The sequence below is a fragment of the Branchiostoma belcheri genome, unplaced genomic scaffold (genome assembly GCF_001625305.1).
Source record: "Branchiostoma belcheri isolate BF01 breed outbred unplaced genomic scaffold, Haploidv18h27 scaffold115, whole genome shotgun sequence".
NCBI classification, from domain to species: domain Eukaryota; kingdom Metazoa; phylum Chordata; class Leptocardii; order Amphioxiformes; family Branchiostomatidae; genus Branchiostoma; species Branchiostoma belcheri.
In genome coordinates, this window is record NW_017802547.1 from 940,610 (window position 1) to 960,345 (window position 19,736).

The window sequence follows — 19,736 nt, forward strand, 5'->3', positions numbered from 1 at the left end:
CCTTGGCTGCGCGTGCGCGCATAGCGCCACGCATTAGCGGCCGTGCGCGCGTTTTACTGGTACGACTATGGATTTTGTTGGTACGCGAAACCTGCCAGATCGGGTCATGGCTGCGCGTGCGCGCATAGCGCCACGCATTAGCGGCCGTGCGCGCACTTTGCCTGGTAAGCGGGAGCGTGTTGACGCGCGCATAGAGCCAAATCTACAATTGGTTTTGCGTGCGCAATTTCTGCCATTTACGATTGGCGTTGCGCGGACGCATAATTTGTCTGGTGTATTCGTGCCCCCACGAACTTGGTACGAGTCCACCCGAGTCGGCTCGATCAGGGATCAGCGTGGGCTCGCTGTAATCTATATTTTAAGCGTGGCGATCACAGAGAATTATAATCTTTAAACTAGATGATACCAGGGAGCATATATTACGTTACTTAGCGGTATTTGTGAATGTGTTAGATAATAAGTTTTCTAAGTAAAGCTAGCGTTTGTGTGGCTACCATATCTCGTATCTATCTCGTAGATTACATGAAAAATAGAGAACATGTTCCACTTGCAAGTTTTATCTCTCTTCTACCTCCATGGTTTTACAAAGCATACACCGATATTGTTACAAGTTACCGTCCATGAATGATTCAATAAAGGCTGAATACCCTAATACGTTAGCGCTGCATGATACACCACTTGTTTGACCATTTTCCTTCTTCATTTACTTGTACTTGTGTAATATTTTATCCCCGATCTATCATCGTTGTTGACTATAATAGTATAATACTATTGACTAAGCACGCGATGTGTGCGCACAAGACCGACCATAAGTGGCTGGAATCGCGCGGGCGCAGCAATGGACAGTTTGGGCACTGTTCGCGCACGAATACGCCAGACAATGCGTGCGCACAACGCCGATCGTAAATGGCAGAAATTGCGCACGCACAACCAAGGCCTGATTTGGCTCTACGCGCGCGCCAACACGTTCCCCGGGCGTACCAGTAAAACGCGCGCACGGCCGCTAGTGGGGGGCGCTATGCGCGCACGCGCAGCCAAGGCCCGATCTGGCAGGTTTCGCGTACCAACAAAATCCATAGGCGTACCAGTAAAACGCGCGCACGGCCGCTAGTGGGGGGCGCTTTGCGCGCCCGCGCGCAGCGCCGCTACGGCGTGGCCACTTGCGCGCGCGCGCAGCAGCGCGCGAAATCGACCAATACCGGGACCCCATTCCTACCTGCAAATCGTACCTATACAGGGTGCTATATAGATGGTACTGTATGTGCAGAACAACAATTGTGCTCTGCAAGACAAGGGTTATGATGTTCATGTCTAGCTTTCTAAAATATGGCTGTTACTATACACACAGGTCCAGGTTCAGATCCTCTGGGATTTGTCAAGCAAAACTAGTACCCACCCCTACTAGTGCACATGTATATAGAATTAGAAATTTGGAAGCTAAACAGGCTTAGAAGTGGTTGTTTTAACGGACTTACTGTGTACAGATTTACAAGTTAACAAACTAGAGGAAAAGGAATGAATTATGTACTTAAGAGGACTGGAGATTTTTTACCTCAATGTTTTGGTGCTTTTATTGTGTGCTTTTTAGGAACTAATATTTCGTGTCTTTTGTGGAATATAACTCAAACACAATTCCTCAGGAGCTGCATTCTTCAATAGTTGTACATGAATTTTTAAATGAATTTAGTGTAAGGACTGTAATGTGACAATGAAAAAATGTTTACGTGTTGTATGATAGACATTCATGCAATGTAGTGGATTTTTAAGTGCAAGAAAAAGCTCCAACATTTCCAAGTATGCAATGGGGATATTGTACTAATTTGTAGTATACAATATTCAAGTAGATGATAACACATTTACAAAAACGTTGAGAATACAGACACTTTCAAAACAAAGCTTCTCTCTGGTGTTTTAATTGGTGTTGCCTCCGTAGCAGGCTTATAGAACTGGGGGTTTGGCGGTCTTCAGCTGTTTTCTGATTAGCCCAGTTCTAAAAACGGGGGTAATTCAACCAGGCCGGCTATGTTGTCTATATGCAATCAGAAAATAACACCAAAAAGCTCCCAAAGACCCCCCAAATAAACCCCCCAGTTTTTGGCAGGCTGTGGAGGCTACTAATTTGTAGTGGGCATTAGACAATATCCAAGCAGGTGATAACTCACTCACTCACACACTGATAACATTTGCAAAAATGTTGAGAATAGAGACACTTTCAAGATAAAGCTTCTCTCTGGTGTTTTAATGGCTGTGTTTTCATTGAGCCTACACAAATTTAAATTGTTGGTTCTCAGTTGTTTTTTAACATATGCAGCATTCTTCAATGCAGCAGACCATCTATACTAGTGTAAGTTCCTACTAGAAAACGTTGGCAATTGTAAATCACTTTTTTTTTAATTCCAACATGTAGTCACCAGACGTGGTGATGACACACTCAAGTTTTTTCAACTTATATTAATGTCGCCACCAACACGGGACAATACAATACTCATTTTCACCTGAGCGAAGTGAGGAAAGTCGTGTAAAGTGCCTTTCCCAAGGGCACAAGATCGGTGGCATGTCAGGACTCAAACCCGGGATCTCTAGGTTCCGAGTCACGCACTCTGCTATTGTGGATCACTTGTTTTTGCCATTAACATCTCAAGCATGTTAGAGCTACCAGCACACTTTTAACTTTTGTTATGACGTCAGCCAGCTTACTACTGATTCAGAAGCAGTGAAGACACAGAACTTCTTTCCCAGCTTCCATTAAGTTCCAACGCTTTAAAGGTACCCAAAGCAATCTCAGCCTGTGCAGAGTGGTAACCAGGCTACCGGTTAGCCTCCATGGCATGCCAAAAACTGGGGGTCTTCAGGGTCTTTGGGAGCTTTTATGTGCTATTTTCTGATTGCATGTAGACAACATAGCCGGCCTGGTTGAATTACCCCCGTTTTTAGAACTGGGCTAATCAGAAAACAGCGGAAGACCACCAAACCCCCAGTTCTATAAGCCTGCTACGGAGGCTAGGTACCGATAATTTTCAAAACACAAACAGATAGACAAACTCCTGTCTCCACACATTCACACGTGTCTTTATTTTTATACATCACAGGCCAGCAACAACAGACCAGAACATGGTACATCCCACTTCCCCTGCACTGATAATGGTACAACCCACTACTCCTGCACCGATAATGGTACATCCCACTTCTCCACACACGCACTTCTGTGTCACAGAGAGCAGCATCTACAAGCCGTGGTTACCTTGGTTACGGTTGCCATGGTGATATCTTGGTTACGGTAGCCATGGTGATATCCTTATATGGTGAATCAGTTAGAAAATCTGCTTTAGTAGCTGAGTGAGTTCTGATATGGTCACTTGCAGAGAGCATTACGTACTACTAGTATATTTCAGAGCCATATATCCATGGTAACAGTTGCTAGGTTACAGTTGCTAGGTAACAGTTGCTAGGTGAAAATGCTCTTGCGTACACGGTTCCCATTACTACATGTATAACCCTGCTTCTGGACTAAGCTGAGGTTGTTTTTTTTTTGTTTCTGAGAGAGAAAAAACTGACAAATTATGGCCGTTCCTGCTATGTTGATCAATGTAAACCACTATTTCATGATGCTGTAGGTTGCAGAATTCCCATACTGGTACTAAGACACATTTTAATTTTTTAAACCATATTTTCAATCATCGTTAACAACAAGTCCTAACAGCTTCAGCAAGGAGGCCCGTGATTGGATGGCAGCTGCAGCTTGGTTAGGGACCGTCCGTTCAGTACTTGGGTGGGGGCTCCAGCTTCTTGTAGTCAATGTTGGGTGAGTAGAACTGAAACATGAAACAGGGATGTCAGGAGTTTTTCTTGGTCTCTACAACACCACTCAAAACCAGATACATGTATTGGCATTACTTCCTTACTGGAAAAATTCCAATATCCTATGTTCTACCAAGGAGGTTAAATACTTGGTTCTACTAGCCTGATGAACTCATTTTTGGATCACTGAACACTGAAAATTTTACTGTTACTGTCATATACATGTACATGGGATTCTTAAACTGTGCAAATGATTACAAAAAAAAAACCTAAGCAGAAAACCAGACAGTTACAAAACTAAGCCTTACAGTAAGACATACAGCTGCAGTACAAAAAATGATGGCAAAACCTGATTCTTACAACAATAAACAAACTACATTTTACAACATAACAGAGCAGACTTGAAAAGCAGGGCCCAAGTCCATCCACCCTTGGCGACTTGTTACAGAATTGTAGCAGGATTGTTTTATACGAACCTTGTATTGTTCCGTGGCAGCCACTCTGTTCCAGGGGTCAGGGTTGTTCTTCTTGTCCCAGCTAAACAGGAGGGGAAACATCACATCAACACAGGAGACAAAAACTATGCAGGACCTTACAGTCTGGTCTCATGTAGGTTAAATTTACTGCACAAAACTGGAGTGTTACAGCTAAAGGTAGTTTGACGGTTATGCAAAACAAAGTACATTTGAAATCTATTTTTCATTCTTTAAAATTGAAATTTACAGAGTAGTATCTTTCTACTGTTAGCAAAACTTAGCATTAATTTATAATATAAACATTCTATTACTTGCATAACTCAACAGTGTGTTATGTGTTAAATGGAATGATATAATAGAGAAGAAGGGTGAGTAGAAATGGAAAGAACAGGAAGAACTGGGCAGCCTGAACTCTTACCCAGACTCAGAGTGAAACCATGGATAGAGAAAGTAAGGGTTCTCACCAGGATTTTTTCACAACATAGGGGTCAGGTACAAAGGTATATTTTCATTTTTATCAAGATTTATTAAGGTTCTCCCCAAAAAAACACCCCTATGCTGGTTGAAACACAGCATAGGGGTCAAAATCACAGCATAGGGGGTCAAAATCACAGTGTAGGGGACCCTATGCTCAAACAGCCTAGTGAGAACTATGCTCAGGGTTCTCACCAGGATTTTCTCACTTACTGAAGGACATATCTTATGAAGTTAAGGTTTTCCCTTTGCTATAGCTTCATTCTTAAGTTATACTATCATTTTTTTTCAAGATTTATGAAGATTTTCCCCAAAAGACACAGTCCAAATCATAGAATATGGGGTCCAAATCACAGCATAGGGGGCCCCTATGCTGAAAAGGCCTGGCGAGAACACTGGGGGAAAGTATGAGACTTACGCAGCATCAGGGTGCTTAAAAGCCATCCTTGCCAGGTAGAGGCCGGCACACATGCCAGCTCCACCCACCATGATGAACAGGGGCACAAGCTGGGGGAGGGGGGTGTAAGGGGGGGAGGGAAGCTTGGTTAAAACGTAGGTGCAAAATTAGGTGCAGAAGCAGAGGTGGATAGAGCACAGTGGACAATGATGCATTCCAGAGCTGGAAATACCACTTGCATGGGCAGGCTGTTGCAGGTAAAGTTGGAATGTGATCCTACATGTTGAGTGGGGGGAAAGAAGGTTGTTAAAATGAAGGTGCAAAATTAGGTGCAGAAGCAGAGATGGATAGAGAAAAGTACAAGTATGCTAATGGAGAATAATATGCATTGTAGGGCTGGAAATACCATCTCCACTTCCTACATTCTGGGTGAGGGGAGGGAAGCTTGGTTATAATGAAGGTGCAAAATTAGGTGCAGATGCAGAGATGGATAGAGAAAAGTACAAGTACGCTAGTGGAGAATCTGCATTGTAGGGCTGGAAATACCATCTCCACCCTACATTCTGGGTGTTGGGATGGAAGCTTGGTTATAATGAAGGTGCAAAATTAGGCAGAGATATGGAGAGAGCAGAGTAGGAATATAGCATGTAAGTTGGTGAAGAATGAAGCATTGCAGGCCTGGAAATACCAAGTGCAAGTGAAGTTGAAGTGTGATCCATACTTCCTACATGTTGTGTGTTGGGATGGAAGCTTGGTTATCAGGTAGGTGCAAAATTAGGCAGAGATGTGGAGAAGGCAGAGTACGAAATAGCATGTAAGCTGGTGAAGAATGATGATTGCAGGCCTGGAAATATCTGTTACAGATGAGGAAAAGGTAAGGACTGTTGTTGGAAGCAAGGGTTGTTGTTGGAAATTAAAGGTTGTTGTTGGTTGTTGTTGATTCCGTGATATCTTACCACACGTCGGGGCTCCTAAAAGCCAACCTCATTAGATACCCGGCAGCCACACAACCCCCCAGTCCAACCACTAGGAACAACGGCACCAGCTGTGAACATAAACATTGGGGAGTTAGACGTTATGGTAGTATGGTGCAGGGTTGGACAAGTTTTTAAAAATCCACTTGCCCTATCAGACAAGTACAAGATCATTTTCACTTGCCCGAACCAACTTTTCACTTGCCCAAAATACACCTACATTTCTATGCATTTTAATGCATGAAATTATCTTCTACTGGAGTTTATATTATAAATGTTGGATGCTTTATTTATCGAAACAAGGTGGTTTGACTTGCTCCAAACACCTTAGCGGATATACTTTGCATCCAAAAAATCTACTTGTCTAATCGGGCAAGTCTAGGGGCACATGCACTTGCCTGAACAGTACTTTTACTTGCACTGGGCAAGTGGGCAATAGGACTTGTTCAACCCTGAGTGGAATAACCTCCCAGAGTCGTTGGTGACGTGACCTGGCATGAATGCTTTTAACTTTTAAGGAAAGGCTAGATTCACATATGAAAGAGAAGAATCTGATGTACGACAACAAAGCTCTGGTCTAGATCATCCCCAGAAGATGAGATGTCTGTGCACTGAGACTGAAAGAGAAGAGCGGCCTAAACTGGAACTTAAGCTCCAAAGACATCTACATCAACATCTCATTGACTAAATTCCATTACAAACTAACAAAGTACAGCTACTGTAAGTGGAATTACAGTAAACATCAAACAACATGTACAAAACTAAAATCATGATGTATGCTTTATCATTTATGCTACATAATATATAAAAGGAAATCATGGATGAATTTTTCAGATGTGGGAGCCTGGGGTCCATGACATATATAGCATGTTACAGTTCAAATTTTGTATGTCTGATCCAAACGTCATTTCTACGTTACGCATCGGTTTGCTCTATGCAGAAACGGGTAGGAACTCAGCTGGAGAGTTTTGGCCCAGGTCCTGCCTACGTGCGTTTTGGCACAACACCGATCGCAAAGTGTCAAGGTCGCGCCCCCCTCCCCCCTAAATTTGAGCGGCCATTTTTTTTTGGACGAACGGCGCAGCACCATATACTATAGCCTCCGTAGCAGGCCTATAGAACTGTGGGTTTGGTGGTCTTCGGCTGTTTTCTGATTAGCCCAAAGGGGGTAATTCAACCAGGCCGGCTATGTTGTCTATATGCAATCAGAAAATAGCACATAAAAGCTCCCAAAGACCCTGAAAACCCCCAGTTTTTGGCAAGCTATGGAGGCTACGACCTTGGCGGGGATAAAAACACGGCTCGCGCCGCCGAAAACCTTACCGACGGCTCGTGGTGCGGCACGAACAGCTTCCTGATGATACCCCACACCCCCTTTCCTCTCGTGTGCGGCAGTTTTGTGCCTGTCTCGGCCATTTTTCACGGTTTTAGCGGCGCAGAAATGATGAAGAAATGACAACCTTCGCCCAAACTTCGCTCAGGCAAAATCGTGCGGCAAGGTCCCGGATGTAGCTGGCCTATGTACGAAAACATCAGTGCCTAAAAATAAGTTATCAAAATTTATCCTTCGCAAACACCTCATGCAAATAACTTTTTATAAACTTAAGTCTCGTATAATGTAGATAAAATACAATTCTAGCATATCTTTATTATTTGAATATCACAATTCAGTATCAATTTAACAGGCAGCTATGAAATCCCAAACAAAGAGTAGGATTCAAACCTTTTGCGTTGTGACACTCTAAATCAAGGTAAGGCTGGAAATTCTTTATTTAGAGGGTGAAAATGGCGACTAGGAGTCGAGTACTCTCTTTCTAAGGGTTGTTGTCAGTACAGGAGTTTAAAGGCTTGAGTACAAGTCTGTTAGAAACGTTAGTTTAAGGTTTTCAGCCGGTTTTTGTGCCTGTATATTGTAAAGAAAGAAAAGGATAGTATGAAACTTGGATGATGCCATTTTACCGAAACAGGGGGTTAACTAAATTTTATTAACACGTTATTTTTAGTGCCCCGTAGATCTGTGGCTGATTCTAACTCAATCTTACAAGCATATCTTACAAATCTGCATATAAAATGCCATCGACACCCCTCCACATTTGCCGAAATAGAATAACCCGGCCTAGAAAATTCGGGTAACTAAAATCACAAAGGAAGCGAGCCAGATGATGCCCCATTAAATAAGATTGCCCTAACTTAAGTAAACAGATGGTATGTTACTAGTAACTATTCCAGGTTACATGTATGTTCAGAGTCAGTGATCCTATATAAAGAATATCCTGTACCGTCATACAATCAAACATGCCTCAAGTATTGGTTGTAGACAGGTGACCAGTATACTTGCCTCTACCAGTACCAGGCTTTGGAAAGAGTAGAAATTGGCCAAATAGATAACATGCCGGGAGAGTTGGTCCGCTAGAAGGTTGTTATCTCTCTATTTGGTCAATTCTTTCCAGCCAACCTCCCAAAGTCTGGTAGAGTCTCTACTACTAGTACACTACTACAGACATGGTTCAATGCTATGTAAGTTATGGGTCAAATTGTGGGGAAAACAAACTGTAGGGAAGAAACAAAGCAGTCCTAACATGCAAAGGTCTTCAATTTTACAGGTTTGACTGAAATGACTACATTACAAAATATTAAGGTTACCCACATACATGTATGCTTTGAAGAGCTTGGAAACTGAAACGTAAGCATTTTATGAATTATTTCTGAACAGTGAAGTGGTGACCTTGGAATAACCCAAGATGTCGGACCAAGGTCGTTCAGACGAGGAAGGCAGTGATGTTCCGGATGATGTCGGATTCCTGTTCCGCGCCATGTGTGAGTACCCACCTGTCTGTCAATCAATCGATCAATCAATCAATCAATCAATCAATCAATCAATCAACCACCTTTGACCTGTGTCAAAGCTGAAGCCCCCCTACCCCAAACATGTTTCGTTACACAAAGTGGTCGTTCCGATCGAATTATATTGTTCCAGTTGCTTGTGTTCAAATAAAGGACACACAAGCCAAGTAAATCGTATATAATCGTGTGTTGTAAAAGTCGATGCAATTCCGTCTTTCTACTGTGAGACCGATTTTACAATTTTATTCTCTATAACCGATGATGATGATAATGATATACTCCCCCCCCCACAGTGGAACGTGACCCCCGTAAGCGCCGTGTGAAGCCTGTTGAATCTCACCTGTTACAGGTAATATTACGTCTTTTCTATCTGATTTTTAAGCATTTCAATTTATTACTAAATCATTACACACATGTACATGTACATGTATACGTGAATTGATTATGCTTACCGTAAAACATTTGCTTTTGATTTTAGCTTGTGTAAAAATTTTTTAGAATATTTTGCAGTCAATTTCTGTAATATTGCTTCATCAATCCAGCCTTTGGGCTGTGATTGTTGTGATATTACATAGCTGATGTCATAATAAACCATTCTGCTAGGTGGCGTTTGGGTCGGATGACAGCGACAACGACAGCGATTATCAGCTGGAGCCGGGCAGGGGTGAGAGTTACTTTTCTTCTCTTTTCATCCCTGTTTTTATCATGAAAGTGCATCAGTGTTGGTAGTAAAACTTTAGATTCAACACAAAGAAGTTCTCTCACCTAGAGCTTTCGACCAGTCACACTTAAAAGAAGCCACGTGACAAGCTTCACTGGGTCAGTCTACTGAGGAAGACCAGAGTGACTGGTGGAAAGCTATAGGTGAGAGAATCTTTTTGTCTCGGATCAAAATTTTAACTTTTAACTCCCTGTTGTTGTGTAGATGCAGGAGGGAGTGGATCAGAAAGTGCAGGAGACAGTGGCTCGGCAGACAGCAGGAGTTCTGGAAGCGGAGAAGACTCCGACTCTGACAACAACAGCGTCGTGTCCAGCAGCAGCCGGTCTCTCAACATGGCCAAGATGGTGGAGGCCGTCAGGCTACGGCAGGCACAGGTATCAATCTATCTATCAATCAATCAACCAATCAATCAATCAACGAGGCTACGGCAGGCACAGGTATCAATCAATCAATCAATCAATCAATTGATCAATCAATCAATCGATCAGTCAGTCAGTCAATCAATCAATCAATCAACCATTTAATCAATCAATCAATCAGGCTACTGCAGGCACAGGTATCAATCAATCAATCAATCAATCAGGCTACGGCAGGCACAGGTATCAATCAATCAATCAATCAGGCTACGGCAGGCACAGGTATCAATCAATCAATCAATCAATCAGGCTACGGCAGGCACAGGTATCAATCAATCAATCAATCAATCAGGCTACGGCAGGCACAGGTATCAATCAATCAATCAATCAGGCTACTGCAGGCACAGGTATCAATCAATCAATCAATCAGGCACAGGTATGTCACGTAATCTCCAAGCAGATCTTTCAGCGATCGCAAAAGACAGTATCAAATTGGATAGGCAGTATCCGTTATTCAGACACTCCTCTGGCCAATGGATACTGCCTTGCCACCGTATGATCTGCTTGGAGATTATGTCGGTGAAGGTTGAACATCCAGGTAATAAGATATGCTGAAAAAGAGTTACTACTAGTACTCAAGCAACTGGATATGATTTCGGAAATGGTCAGATGTTTTCTCCAGTGTCACTGACAAAAGGTAGTGGATCCAAAATCATGTCCAGTTGCTTGAGTAACTATTTTTTGGCGAAGCTCCGGTATGTTTGGTTTATTTGTTTGTTTGGCATCATCTTGTAATAATAAAAGAGTAGTGACCCTTGCAACCACACTATTTCTCTTCCCCCAAGCATATCCATAGCAGCTTTATGACCACTAGAAGTGATAATGCCCATCTTTACTTGTGTTGAAATACTTGTACAGAATGTTTTTTACTGACATGTGCTGCCCCCTATCTGTAGTCGAGTGAAGTGCAGCTGTCTGGCTCTCTGAAGGTGCTGATTTGTTCCATCTGTCTGGGCAGTGTCAGGTAAGCAGGAAACAACAAACACGTTCTGCTACGTTCACAATCTTGAGGAGTCCCAATCTCCGAAAATCTGGAGTAAAATTCATAATTAGTAGTATAAACATCTGTTTTGTAGGCAAAAAAATCACTTTGTACGTGGGGCGATCAGGTTAGCAAGTTTAAACTGTAACAAGTTTAAATTGAAGCAAATTTAAACTGTAATTTCCAACAAAAGAAATTGGACCCACCCAAATCCAGTCTTTGTCAAGAAACGAGCAATCCACTGCTTTTGTGACGTCATATTATACAGATGACATAAACGATTGTGAGGGTCTTTCATATCACTGACAACAATATGTCACATGTGTGTTTACTGCACTTTGAAGTAAAATGTTTGTTTGTTGTTATTTACCAGTGAAGAGGACGATGAGATTGTGGAATGTGACAACTGTGGCAACGCTGTGCATGAAGGTAGGGTCAAAGGTCAAGGTCAAGTTTCCACGCAATTCAGCCTTTCTGCTGTTAAGTGGATTGTTCTACCGGTGTTTTATAAACTACAAAAAAAAACATAAATTGTATTATTATCTTAGATGTTATATAAAAGAACATTCTTCTCTACACCAATGGTATAATTATTACTGTTACATGTATATAACTTAAAGCATGACGTGGTTGTCAAGGTATACCATCTAAACACATACGTCGGCAAAGGTTAGACATCCAGGTAATGAGATACGCCAAAAACAGATATTGAAGCAACTGGATATGATTTTGGAAACGGTCATCTTAAACACATGATTGAGATTTAAAGTTCCTTCCAAGTTCAAATTGAGAGTGCTGGGCTGTGATTGGCTGTTGCCATGCAGGTTGCTATGGTGAGCATGTGAGTGACAGCGCCTCCACCTCCAGTTCCCAGAGTTCCTCCTCCACAGAGCCCTGGTTCTGTGATGCCTGCAGGGCCGGGGTCAAACCGGTGAGGACGATAATCACGTTTGTTTAAAGTTAAAACTTTTGGTCCAACACAAAAAATTCTCTCACCTAGAGCTTTGGCCCAGTCACTCTGGTCTTCCTCAGTAGACTGACCCAGTGAAGCTTGTCACATGGCTTCTTTGAAATGTGACATCAACACTGGGTCAAAGGTAGCTGGTAGACGATGTTGGCCCCCGTCGCAGTTCAATGAAGGGTGATATGATGGACCAGCTTCACAGGCTCAGTCTACTGAGGAAGGCCAGAGTGACTGGTCGAAAGCTCTATGTGAGAGAAATTTTCATGTTGGACCAAACAACACAGATGAACTTTCATGATAGGATAATCACATTTACCTTCGCAGAAGGAAAACATATTGTTTTTGCTCTGTTTCTTCTTTCTCTTCTTCTTCTCCAAACAAATAAACTGTTGTTTCTGTCCCCAGTCCTGTGAGCTGTGTCCTAACATGGAGGGAATCTACAAGCAGACTGATGCTGGCAGGTATAAAACTAGTCTTATTTTGGCACCCATTTTATCAATGTTACAGTTTACTTTGGGCTAGTGCATGATAAACATAATTCTGGGGTAGATTTCAATGATTTTGACAGTTTGATGCTGATTTTTGTGATTTTGACCATTTGATGCTGTTCCCAGATAGATGCATGTGGTGTACAGGTACATTACTGGACAGGTGTAGCATTTGTAGAAAAGTTTTGGGTTAAATTTGAGTGATTTTGACAGTTTTATGTTCCTAACGGGTGGGTACATGTGGTGTGTGCCCCTTAGTAGCGTTTGGAACACAGTTTTGGGTTAAATTTGAGTGATTTTGACATTTTTATGTTGTCTACAGGTGGGTACATGTGGCTTGTGCCTTGTACATGCACATTTTTTCCTAGTGTAGCATTTTGAACAAAGTTTTGGGTTAAATTTCAGTGATTTTGACATTTTTACATTGTCTACAGGTGGGTGCATGTGGTGTGTGCCCTGTACATCCCCGGCGTTGCGTTTGGAGATGTGGAGAAACTCAGTCCTGTCACACTGGCCGAGATGCCCTACTCCAAATGGGGCTCACGGGTAAGCAACACCAATCATGTTTTTAGTTCCAGATATTGTGGAAGAATCTGTTGTTGAAGATTACATTCAGGGCTTAAGATACTGGGTGCATGTGCACCTTAGTGCACCCAAAATTGGAGCTGTGCACCCAATTTTTTTTCTGTGGGTGCATTGTTGCACCCAAGTATTTTTGTAGGTATTTTAAAATTTGTACATATCAAATCTATAATAGTATACAGGATATTCTTGGCATCAAAGTGTCAGAAAAATAATAAAATCTTTGTTGTAGTACTTTTTAGATTTTGAAATTAGCTCCCAGTAAGATCTGTAATTAGGTTTTGTTTTATATGGTGCACCCCCAAAAAAATTGTGCACCTATTCCCAAAAATGAATTCCAAGCCCTGAATGATCTCATTCCTCACTCATTCTGTTGTGGCCAAGAGGGAAGACATTCTTCAGATATTTTTTGAGAGCCTTCTCAACAGATACTGTTTATTTCCTATGCTGTTAGGACTGCTGCCTGTGTGAGGATGAGCGGTTCAGTAGGACAGGTGTGTGTATCGGCTGTGATGCTGGCATGTGCAGGAACTACTTCCATGTTACATGGTAAGTTATGGGATCTTCTGTTACCTTACATCATTCTGCATTTCAGTAGCTTTGTGTTTTGTGAGCATACATGTACTTTTCAGATATTGACTCTTACTTTTTTGCCATATCTTGTTCATCTTAACGATGTGTGTTTCAGTGCCCAGAGAATGGGACTACTGTCTGAGGCTTCTCCTGATGAGGTGAGGAAGAAATCTCATTCAAAATAAAAGCATTTTTTAGTTGATTCATAACCAGAATTTTTTTTTTGCAAATCAGAAAAAAATGAAGAGGCGAATCCGAGAACCAACAACTTAAATTGGTGTGGCCTCAGTAACAGTTCAACCCATCTCCCCTGTACAGGACATAGCGGATCCGTTTTTTGCCCACTGTAAGCTGCACGTGGACAGAGACACCATGAAACAGAAGAGACAACACTGGATGGCCATGCAGTCTTCTATCCGACAGGCACAGCTCAGGATACAGGCAGCATGGGAGTCTAACAAGGTGTGTGGACACACAAACACACACACACAAACATACAGGCACACACATACACACACACACACATGTACACACACATGTACACACACATGTACACACATACACACTCACACCACACACACACACACACAGAGTACTGAATGTTGAGTGTTTGTTATTCTGTCCTGTCCAGGAGAGGTTTGGTCGGAAGCTGCAGCACTCCCAGCAGCGTTACCAGCACATGTACACACATGCACACACACACACACACATGTACACACAGTACTGAATGTTGAGTGTTTGCTATTCTGTCCTGTCCAGGAGAGGTTTGGTCGGAAGCTGCAGCACTCCCAGCAGCGTTACCAGCACATGTACACACATGCACACACACATACACACACACAGACACACACAGAGTACTGACTGTTGAGTGTTATTTTCTCCCGTCCAGGAGAGGTTTGGTAGGAAGCTGCAGCACTCCCAGCAGCGTTACCAGCGAGCCATGAGGAACCTCTTCAACCCCTGGTGTGAGTAGAAACGCTTTACATAGGAACTATTTATGCAAAAATTAAACTGTTCTCTAACTCAAAAAGTATGGACTAAATTTCCAAACATAATTCTGTCGCATTTTGTATGTTAAAAGACAGTTATACCAGCTATACAGAATGATAGAGATACAGATACAGAATTCATCCACTGTCGTGCTATCTCAGACTGAGCTGTAGCAAAGTTAACTTTCACAAGTTGATGATAAACAGATCAACCATTCAATTTGCGTCACTGGTATGTTTACCCATCTGTTCATCTACAGCCTCCTCTGAGAAGCTTCCCCGTCTGCTGACCACCAGCCCTTCTGCCTACCGAAGGCTGCTGAGGAAGGCTGACCTCATGGGACTGGCCTCGCAGGTCAGGTCACCACCTCACATTTAACCCTTAACCCTGTCCATAATCATTGCCTCACACTCTGACCTGTAACCTTTAACCCTGTCCATAATCACCAGTAGTAACACCTAGCTGCAGTACAAATCAGAACTAGTCATTGTTGCCCTGAAGGTGACAGATGGGCACCAAAACATCAGATGTAAAAATCCACTGGTTCTTAAACAAAGAACTTTGTAACGTCGATGAAGGTTAGACATCCAGGTGATACGATATGCCTAAAAGCAGTTACTAAAGCAACGGTGACCGTTTCCAAAATCATATCCAGTTGCTTGAGTAACTGCTTTTCGGCCTAAAGAACCTTGCTGTACATTCTCTTGCCAACCTGATGGAGTTATACACAAATTCCAACATGTACATGTATTATGTTTGAAACAGACCAGTTTAATGTGTTCATTAATCACTACATGTTTGTTCACCATAGGGAGCGGAGCACACAACCAGTTACACCACCGTGGACGTGAGGAGGAGGTGGCACATCCAGCCGGCTATCTCTCCGGAGTTTGCGCTCTACTATCTAGGTATAAAACCAGCAACTACTAAATGACTGGCTTAACTAAGTGGTGTCTGTGGTGCATTGGTGAGGTCCATGGTTGAAGTCCTATCAAATTCATAAACATACAGTCATGGAAGGACGCTCAATAATAGGCCTATTATTGAGCCTCCTTCATTGTTTAAGCTTTCCTGTTATGAGAGTTGTTCAAATTTTGGTTGTTCCTCTCCCCAGACCGTAACAACCGTGTTGAGTCGCTGAAGCTGAAGCTGGCGGGACTTCTGTCGGAACACGACAAACTTCGAGAGGAGGAGACCTCGCTCAGGGATAAGTACGACAAGGTGGGTCAGATACATACATTTTTTAATGGATAAAAAGGCCTGTGGGATCACATCTGAAACCTTAACTATATATATAATAAATTACAAAAATATAAAATATGCATTGTCCTCGGTTAATATAGTTCAGAGATTGTTTAGTTCAGATTTACAATATCCAGAGTTTGTAATATGAAAGTTTGTTTCAAGCCTTTTCTTTCTGTCAAGTTAAATGTTATTGAGGAAGTTCAGAAGAATATGACTAAGTACGTTAATTTATTTTTGGGACAGTGCTGGAATAATAGGAAGAAAAGTTAATTTTGAGGCCTGAACACTTTTTCCTTTGTTCCTCTTTCAGTTGTCAGGAGAAGTAGAGAGTCTCCAGTCCTCCAAAGCCAGCTGCAGACCCAGGGCGTGTCCTTGTGGATATGTCTCGTGCCTGATCCTAACCTATTCAGGCATAGAACTAGACAGGCACAGTTCTGGATACAACAGAGAATATCCAGAACCGTGCCTGATCCTAACCCTAACCCATTCCTTTTTTCCTCTTTTAGCTGTCAGGAGAAGTGTGTGTGTGTGTGTGTGTGTGTCTGTGTGTGCGTGTGCATGTTTGTTATGTGTGAGTGTGTGTGTTTCTATGTGCCTGTGTCTCTGTCATGACCAGTGGGAGATTAGCTCTTCAGTGAGCTAAAACTTTGGTCCTCTTCCAGTTGTCAGGAGAAGTGGAGAGTCTCCGCAGTCATCCACAGGCCAGCTGCAGACCCAGGGTGTGTCCTTATGGACAAAATCTGCATTTCAGTTGCCTTGGGCCACACACAGTTGTGCAATCACTACAGCAGGGGGCTAGTCCACTGGTAGTGATGTGTGTTTAACTCCCAACTCCCATACACACAGGCCACTACAGCAGGAGGCATTGATACGTTTTGAACAGATTTTGCTAAAACGCCACCTGGCTATATGATAATAAAAGTTAAAACTATCTGTTGTATGTTTTGTCCACAGTTGTCAGGAGAAGTGGAGAGTCTCCAGTCCTCCACAGGCCAGCTGCAGACCCAGGGAGTGTCCTTATGGACATGTCTTGGAGAGATCACCGGCAAGAAACTGGCCCTTCCCAACGTCTTAAAACCGCCCAAGTCACCGAGGAGAGAGCCAAGGAGGGACAGTCTTAAGTCTCAACCTGTCATACACCAGTAAGGCCACAGCAATTTAATTTCTTGGTTAACGGATTTTTCTAGAAAAATAATGGAGCGGGCGGGCGAAAAAAAATAAAAACAGGTCTAGGCATCCTATTATGGCCCAAAATGGTACGATAGGAGCCATGAAGTCAACACACCAGGCTGGTTCAAAATTTAAACAATGAATTTTGAACTGATACCGTTGCATCGAAAGATGGAAAAACTGCAACGACTAGAAAGAAAAGGACTTTCCTCAACTGTTGGGAGCAATTTTTTAGTTGATTCAGAACCAGAATCAAATCAGAAAAAAATGAAGAGGCGAAATCCGAGAATCCCATATTAACCCAGGTGTGTATTTCCAGGTGTGGGATCCCACATTGACTCAGGTGTGTTTTTCCAGGTGTGGGATCCCATATTGACTCAGGTGTGTTTTTCCAGGTGTGGGATCCCATATTGATCCAGGTGTGTTTTTCCAGGTGTGAGATTCCATATTGACTCAGGTGTGTTTTTCCAGGTGTGGCATCTGTAAGCAGACCAGTGACCAGCACCTGCTGGCGAAGTGTGACACCTGTCGGCTGTTCTATCACCTGGGCTGCCTCGACCCCCCACTCTCCAGGATGCCCAAGAAAACCGCAACCATCGGATGGTAAATGATTGTGTTTGTTTGTTTCGCATCCGTGAATAGTTTAATCAGGTTGGTACATGTAAGACACTGAGTAAAGAGACTCTTAGCTTTGCATTGCAACCAGACTTCACCCTTCCAGTCCACACACACAAAAGCCCAAAAGAACATTTCACTTCCTTGAAGTGATGTGAGAAATCTGACCCACCTTGAGTAAAGAGACTCTTTTTACACAACCAAGTCTTTTATTCAGCCGATGTTTCGGTGACCGTCTGTCAATTCTGACTGGTTCACATTGCACTGCAGCACAGGTGTGCTGCAGCTGTAGATGCATTCCTGGACAATCTATCCAGCTGCTTGAGTAACTGTTACTTTGATGACCATACTATAGTTGTTGAAGATGACTGTTGTGTTCCCCCAGGCAATGTTCGGAGCTATCTAATGACAATGCCCCTTAACTGTAGACTTGGTGACAGTGAGTTCCACTCTGCGATAGTTCTAGGAAAGAATGAAATTTTGAACACCTCAATCCTTGGTTGGTAACTCTGGTACTTGAAGGCGTGGCTATTTCTTGTTCTCTTCTGAGCTGGTATTAGGTTGTCAGCTGGTTGTTGAAGATAACAGTTTTGTTTCACACACCCCCCCCCAGGCAATGTTCGGAGTGTGCCAGTAGTTCGGAAAGTGACGCGTCGTCAGCGGCAACGCCCGAAACAGGGAATGATGGGACGCGGCGTACGCGCCGTCAGATCAAGGAACCAATCAAGTTCACCCCTCAACCAATCAAAAAGGGCCTGGTGAGTATCAAATTACCCCCTAAACCAATCAGATAGAGCCTGGTGAGCAACTTGTGGCAAAACTATTCTATTGTCCTCTTGGTGATGATTTTATTTTTATTTATTTATTTTCTGTCATTTTTATACAGGGTGATTGCACTTCTTTTCAATGGGGCCCTGTTTTACACAGCAAAACACAACAGCAAATATAAATAATAAAATTGGGATAAAGTAAATAATGATAATGGCAATAATAATAAAGAAAAAACAGCAACTAACCAATAACATAAATGAATAATTTTTTCTTGCACACAGAAAATGAAGGGCCACCGAACCAGGCCATCCAAGAAAGCCAAGCTAAAGACATCAGAAGTCAGGGAGAAGGAGGGGGAGACCAAGGTACGATTTCTTAAGTTTAAATCTGATGTGAAGATTTTGTTTGAAATATGTGCACTTTTGGGGATTTATGTGTACCTTCATAGTTTTTTGCTGCTTCTAAGTTTAAAAAATCCAAACTAGTAATGTCAAAGACCTGGACCGGGTGGCTGTCACCATGGTACCTGGTGCTGTAGCAGACACCCTGTGGCATTGGATTACATTATGTAACAAGTGGCAGGACAGTTGGAGGGGCTGGTCACCATATATATGAATGTGTTTGAGTAAGGATAAATAGAGCTGTAGTTTCGTTGATGAAGGTTAGACATCCAGGTAATACGATATGCCAAAAAGCAGTTACTCAAGCAACTGGATATGAGTTTGGAAACGGTCAGATTTTCCAGCTAGTATCCACTGTAAAATGTATGCTGGGCCCCATTGGAAAGCAGCTTCTACTAGCTGCATGGGCTACCCAGCTGTTTTCTGGTGAAATATATACATTGTAAAAATAATTTCTACTTTTAGGAGCCAGAGAAGCGGCGAGAGCGGCGTGTGAGAGACACAGACGTGAGGACGGAATGTTGTGTGTGCTGGCAGACTGGGGACAACGCCTGTCTGGTCAGGTACAGTACAGCACTGCCACCTACCTGTTAATACTGGTACTGCAGGGCACCAGGCATAGCAGCTTTAGTATACTAGTATCCAGAACTGGCATGGTTCTGGATAATCCATGTGTATCCAGAACCATTGGATCTGCAGAGACTATCCAGAACCGTGCCTGATCCTAACCCTAACCCATTCAGGCATAGAACTAAATAGGCACAGTTCTGGATACAATAGAGACTATCCAGGACCGTGTCTATCTCGTTCTATGCCTGAATGGGTTAGGGTTAGGATCAGGCATGGTTCTGGATA

General features: G+C 42.8%; 2 protein-coding genes across 3 annotated transcripts in view; one reads left to right on the plus strand and one right to left on the minus strand.

The window, feature by feature from the left end:
* Positions 1-3,049: 3,049 nt before the first annotated feature.
* Positions 3,050-7,651, minus strand: LOC109462354 (cytochrome c oxidase subunit NDUFA4-like). 2 transcript variants are annotated; one of them, XM_019758897.1, is made up of 4 exons: positions 7,443-7,651; positions 6,102-6,190; positions 4,275-4,335; positions 3,050-3,812 (listed from the first exon to the last, which is right to left on the minus strand). In XM_019758897.1, exons 1-4 carry the CDS (start codon positions 7,533-7,535, stop codon positions 3,759-3,761), a joined length of 297 nt encoding a protein of 98 aa, XP_019614456.1. In that variant the 5' UTR covers positions 7,536-7,651; the 3' UTR covers positions 3,050-3,758. The 2 variants fall into 2 exon arrangements, with proteins under 2 accessions (XP_019614456.1, XP_019614457.1); XM_019758898.1 differs by lacking the exon at positions 6,102-6,190 and adding an exon at positions 5,167-5,255 and having other exon boundaries at positions 7,443-7,638.
* A 2,349-nt stretch (positions 7,652-10,000) lies between these two features.
* Positions 10,001-19,736, plus strand: part of LOC109462310 (PHD finger protein 14-like) — an 11,335-nt gene continuing 1,599 nt past the window's right edge. Inside the window, exons 1-18 of the mRNA XM_019758840.1 lie at positions 10,001-10,058; positions 10,997-11,064; positions 11,456-11,511; positions 11,907-12,013; positions 12,452-12,507; positions 12,969-13,080; positions 13,571-13,665; positions 13,805-13,847; positions 14,008-14,151; positions 14,579-14,654; positions 14,939-15,033; positions 15,491-15,587; positions 15,794-15,900; positions 16,879-17,066; positions 17,566-17,697; positions 18,323-18,467; positions 18,762-18,845; positions 19,347-19,439. Of these exons, the coding sequence (XP_019614399.1) occupies positions 10,017-10,058; positions 10,997-11,064; positions 11,456-11,511; positions 11,907-12,013; positions 12,452-12,507; positions 12,969-13,080; positions 13,571-13,665; positions 13,805-13,847; positions 14,008-14,151; positions 14,579-14,654; positions 14,939-15,033; positions 15,491-15,587; positions 15,794-15,900; positions 16,879-17,066; positions 17,566-17,697; positions 18,323-18,467; positions 18,762-18,845; positions 19,347-19,439 (1,740 nt within the window). The 5' untranslated portion in view covers positions 10,001-10,016. The remainder of the gene's footprint in view (positions 10,059-10,996; positions 11,065-11,455; positions 11,512-11,906; positions 12,014-12,451; positions 12,508-12,968; positions 13,081-13,570; positions 13,666-13,804; positions 13,848-14,007; positions 14,152-14,578; positions 14,655-14,938; positions 15,034-15,490; positions 15,588-15,793; positions 15,901-16,878; positions 17,067-17,565; positions 17,698-18,322; positions 18,468-18,761; positions 18,846-19,346; positions 19,440-19,736) is intronic.

Coding starts and splice junctions, on each gene's coding strand:
- LOC109462354 (XM_019758897.1), bottom strand. CDS start 7,535: ATGGCCGAGACAGGCACAAAACTGCCGCACACGAGAGGAAAGGGGGTG. Junction 6,191..7,442: donor TGCCGCACCACGAGCCGTCG/GTAAGGTTTTCG, acceptor TTATGTTCACAG/CTGGTGCCGTTGTTCCTAGT. Junction 3,813..4,274: donor CTGCCACGGAACAATACAAG/GTTCGTATAAAA, acceptor TTCATGTTTCAG/TTCTACTCACCCAACATTGA.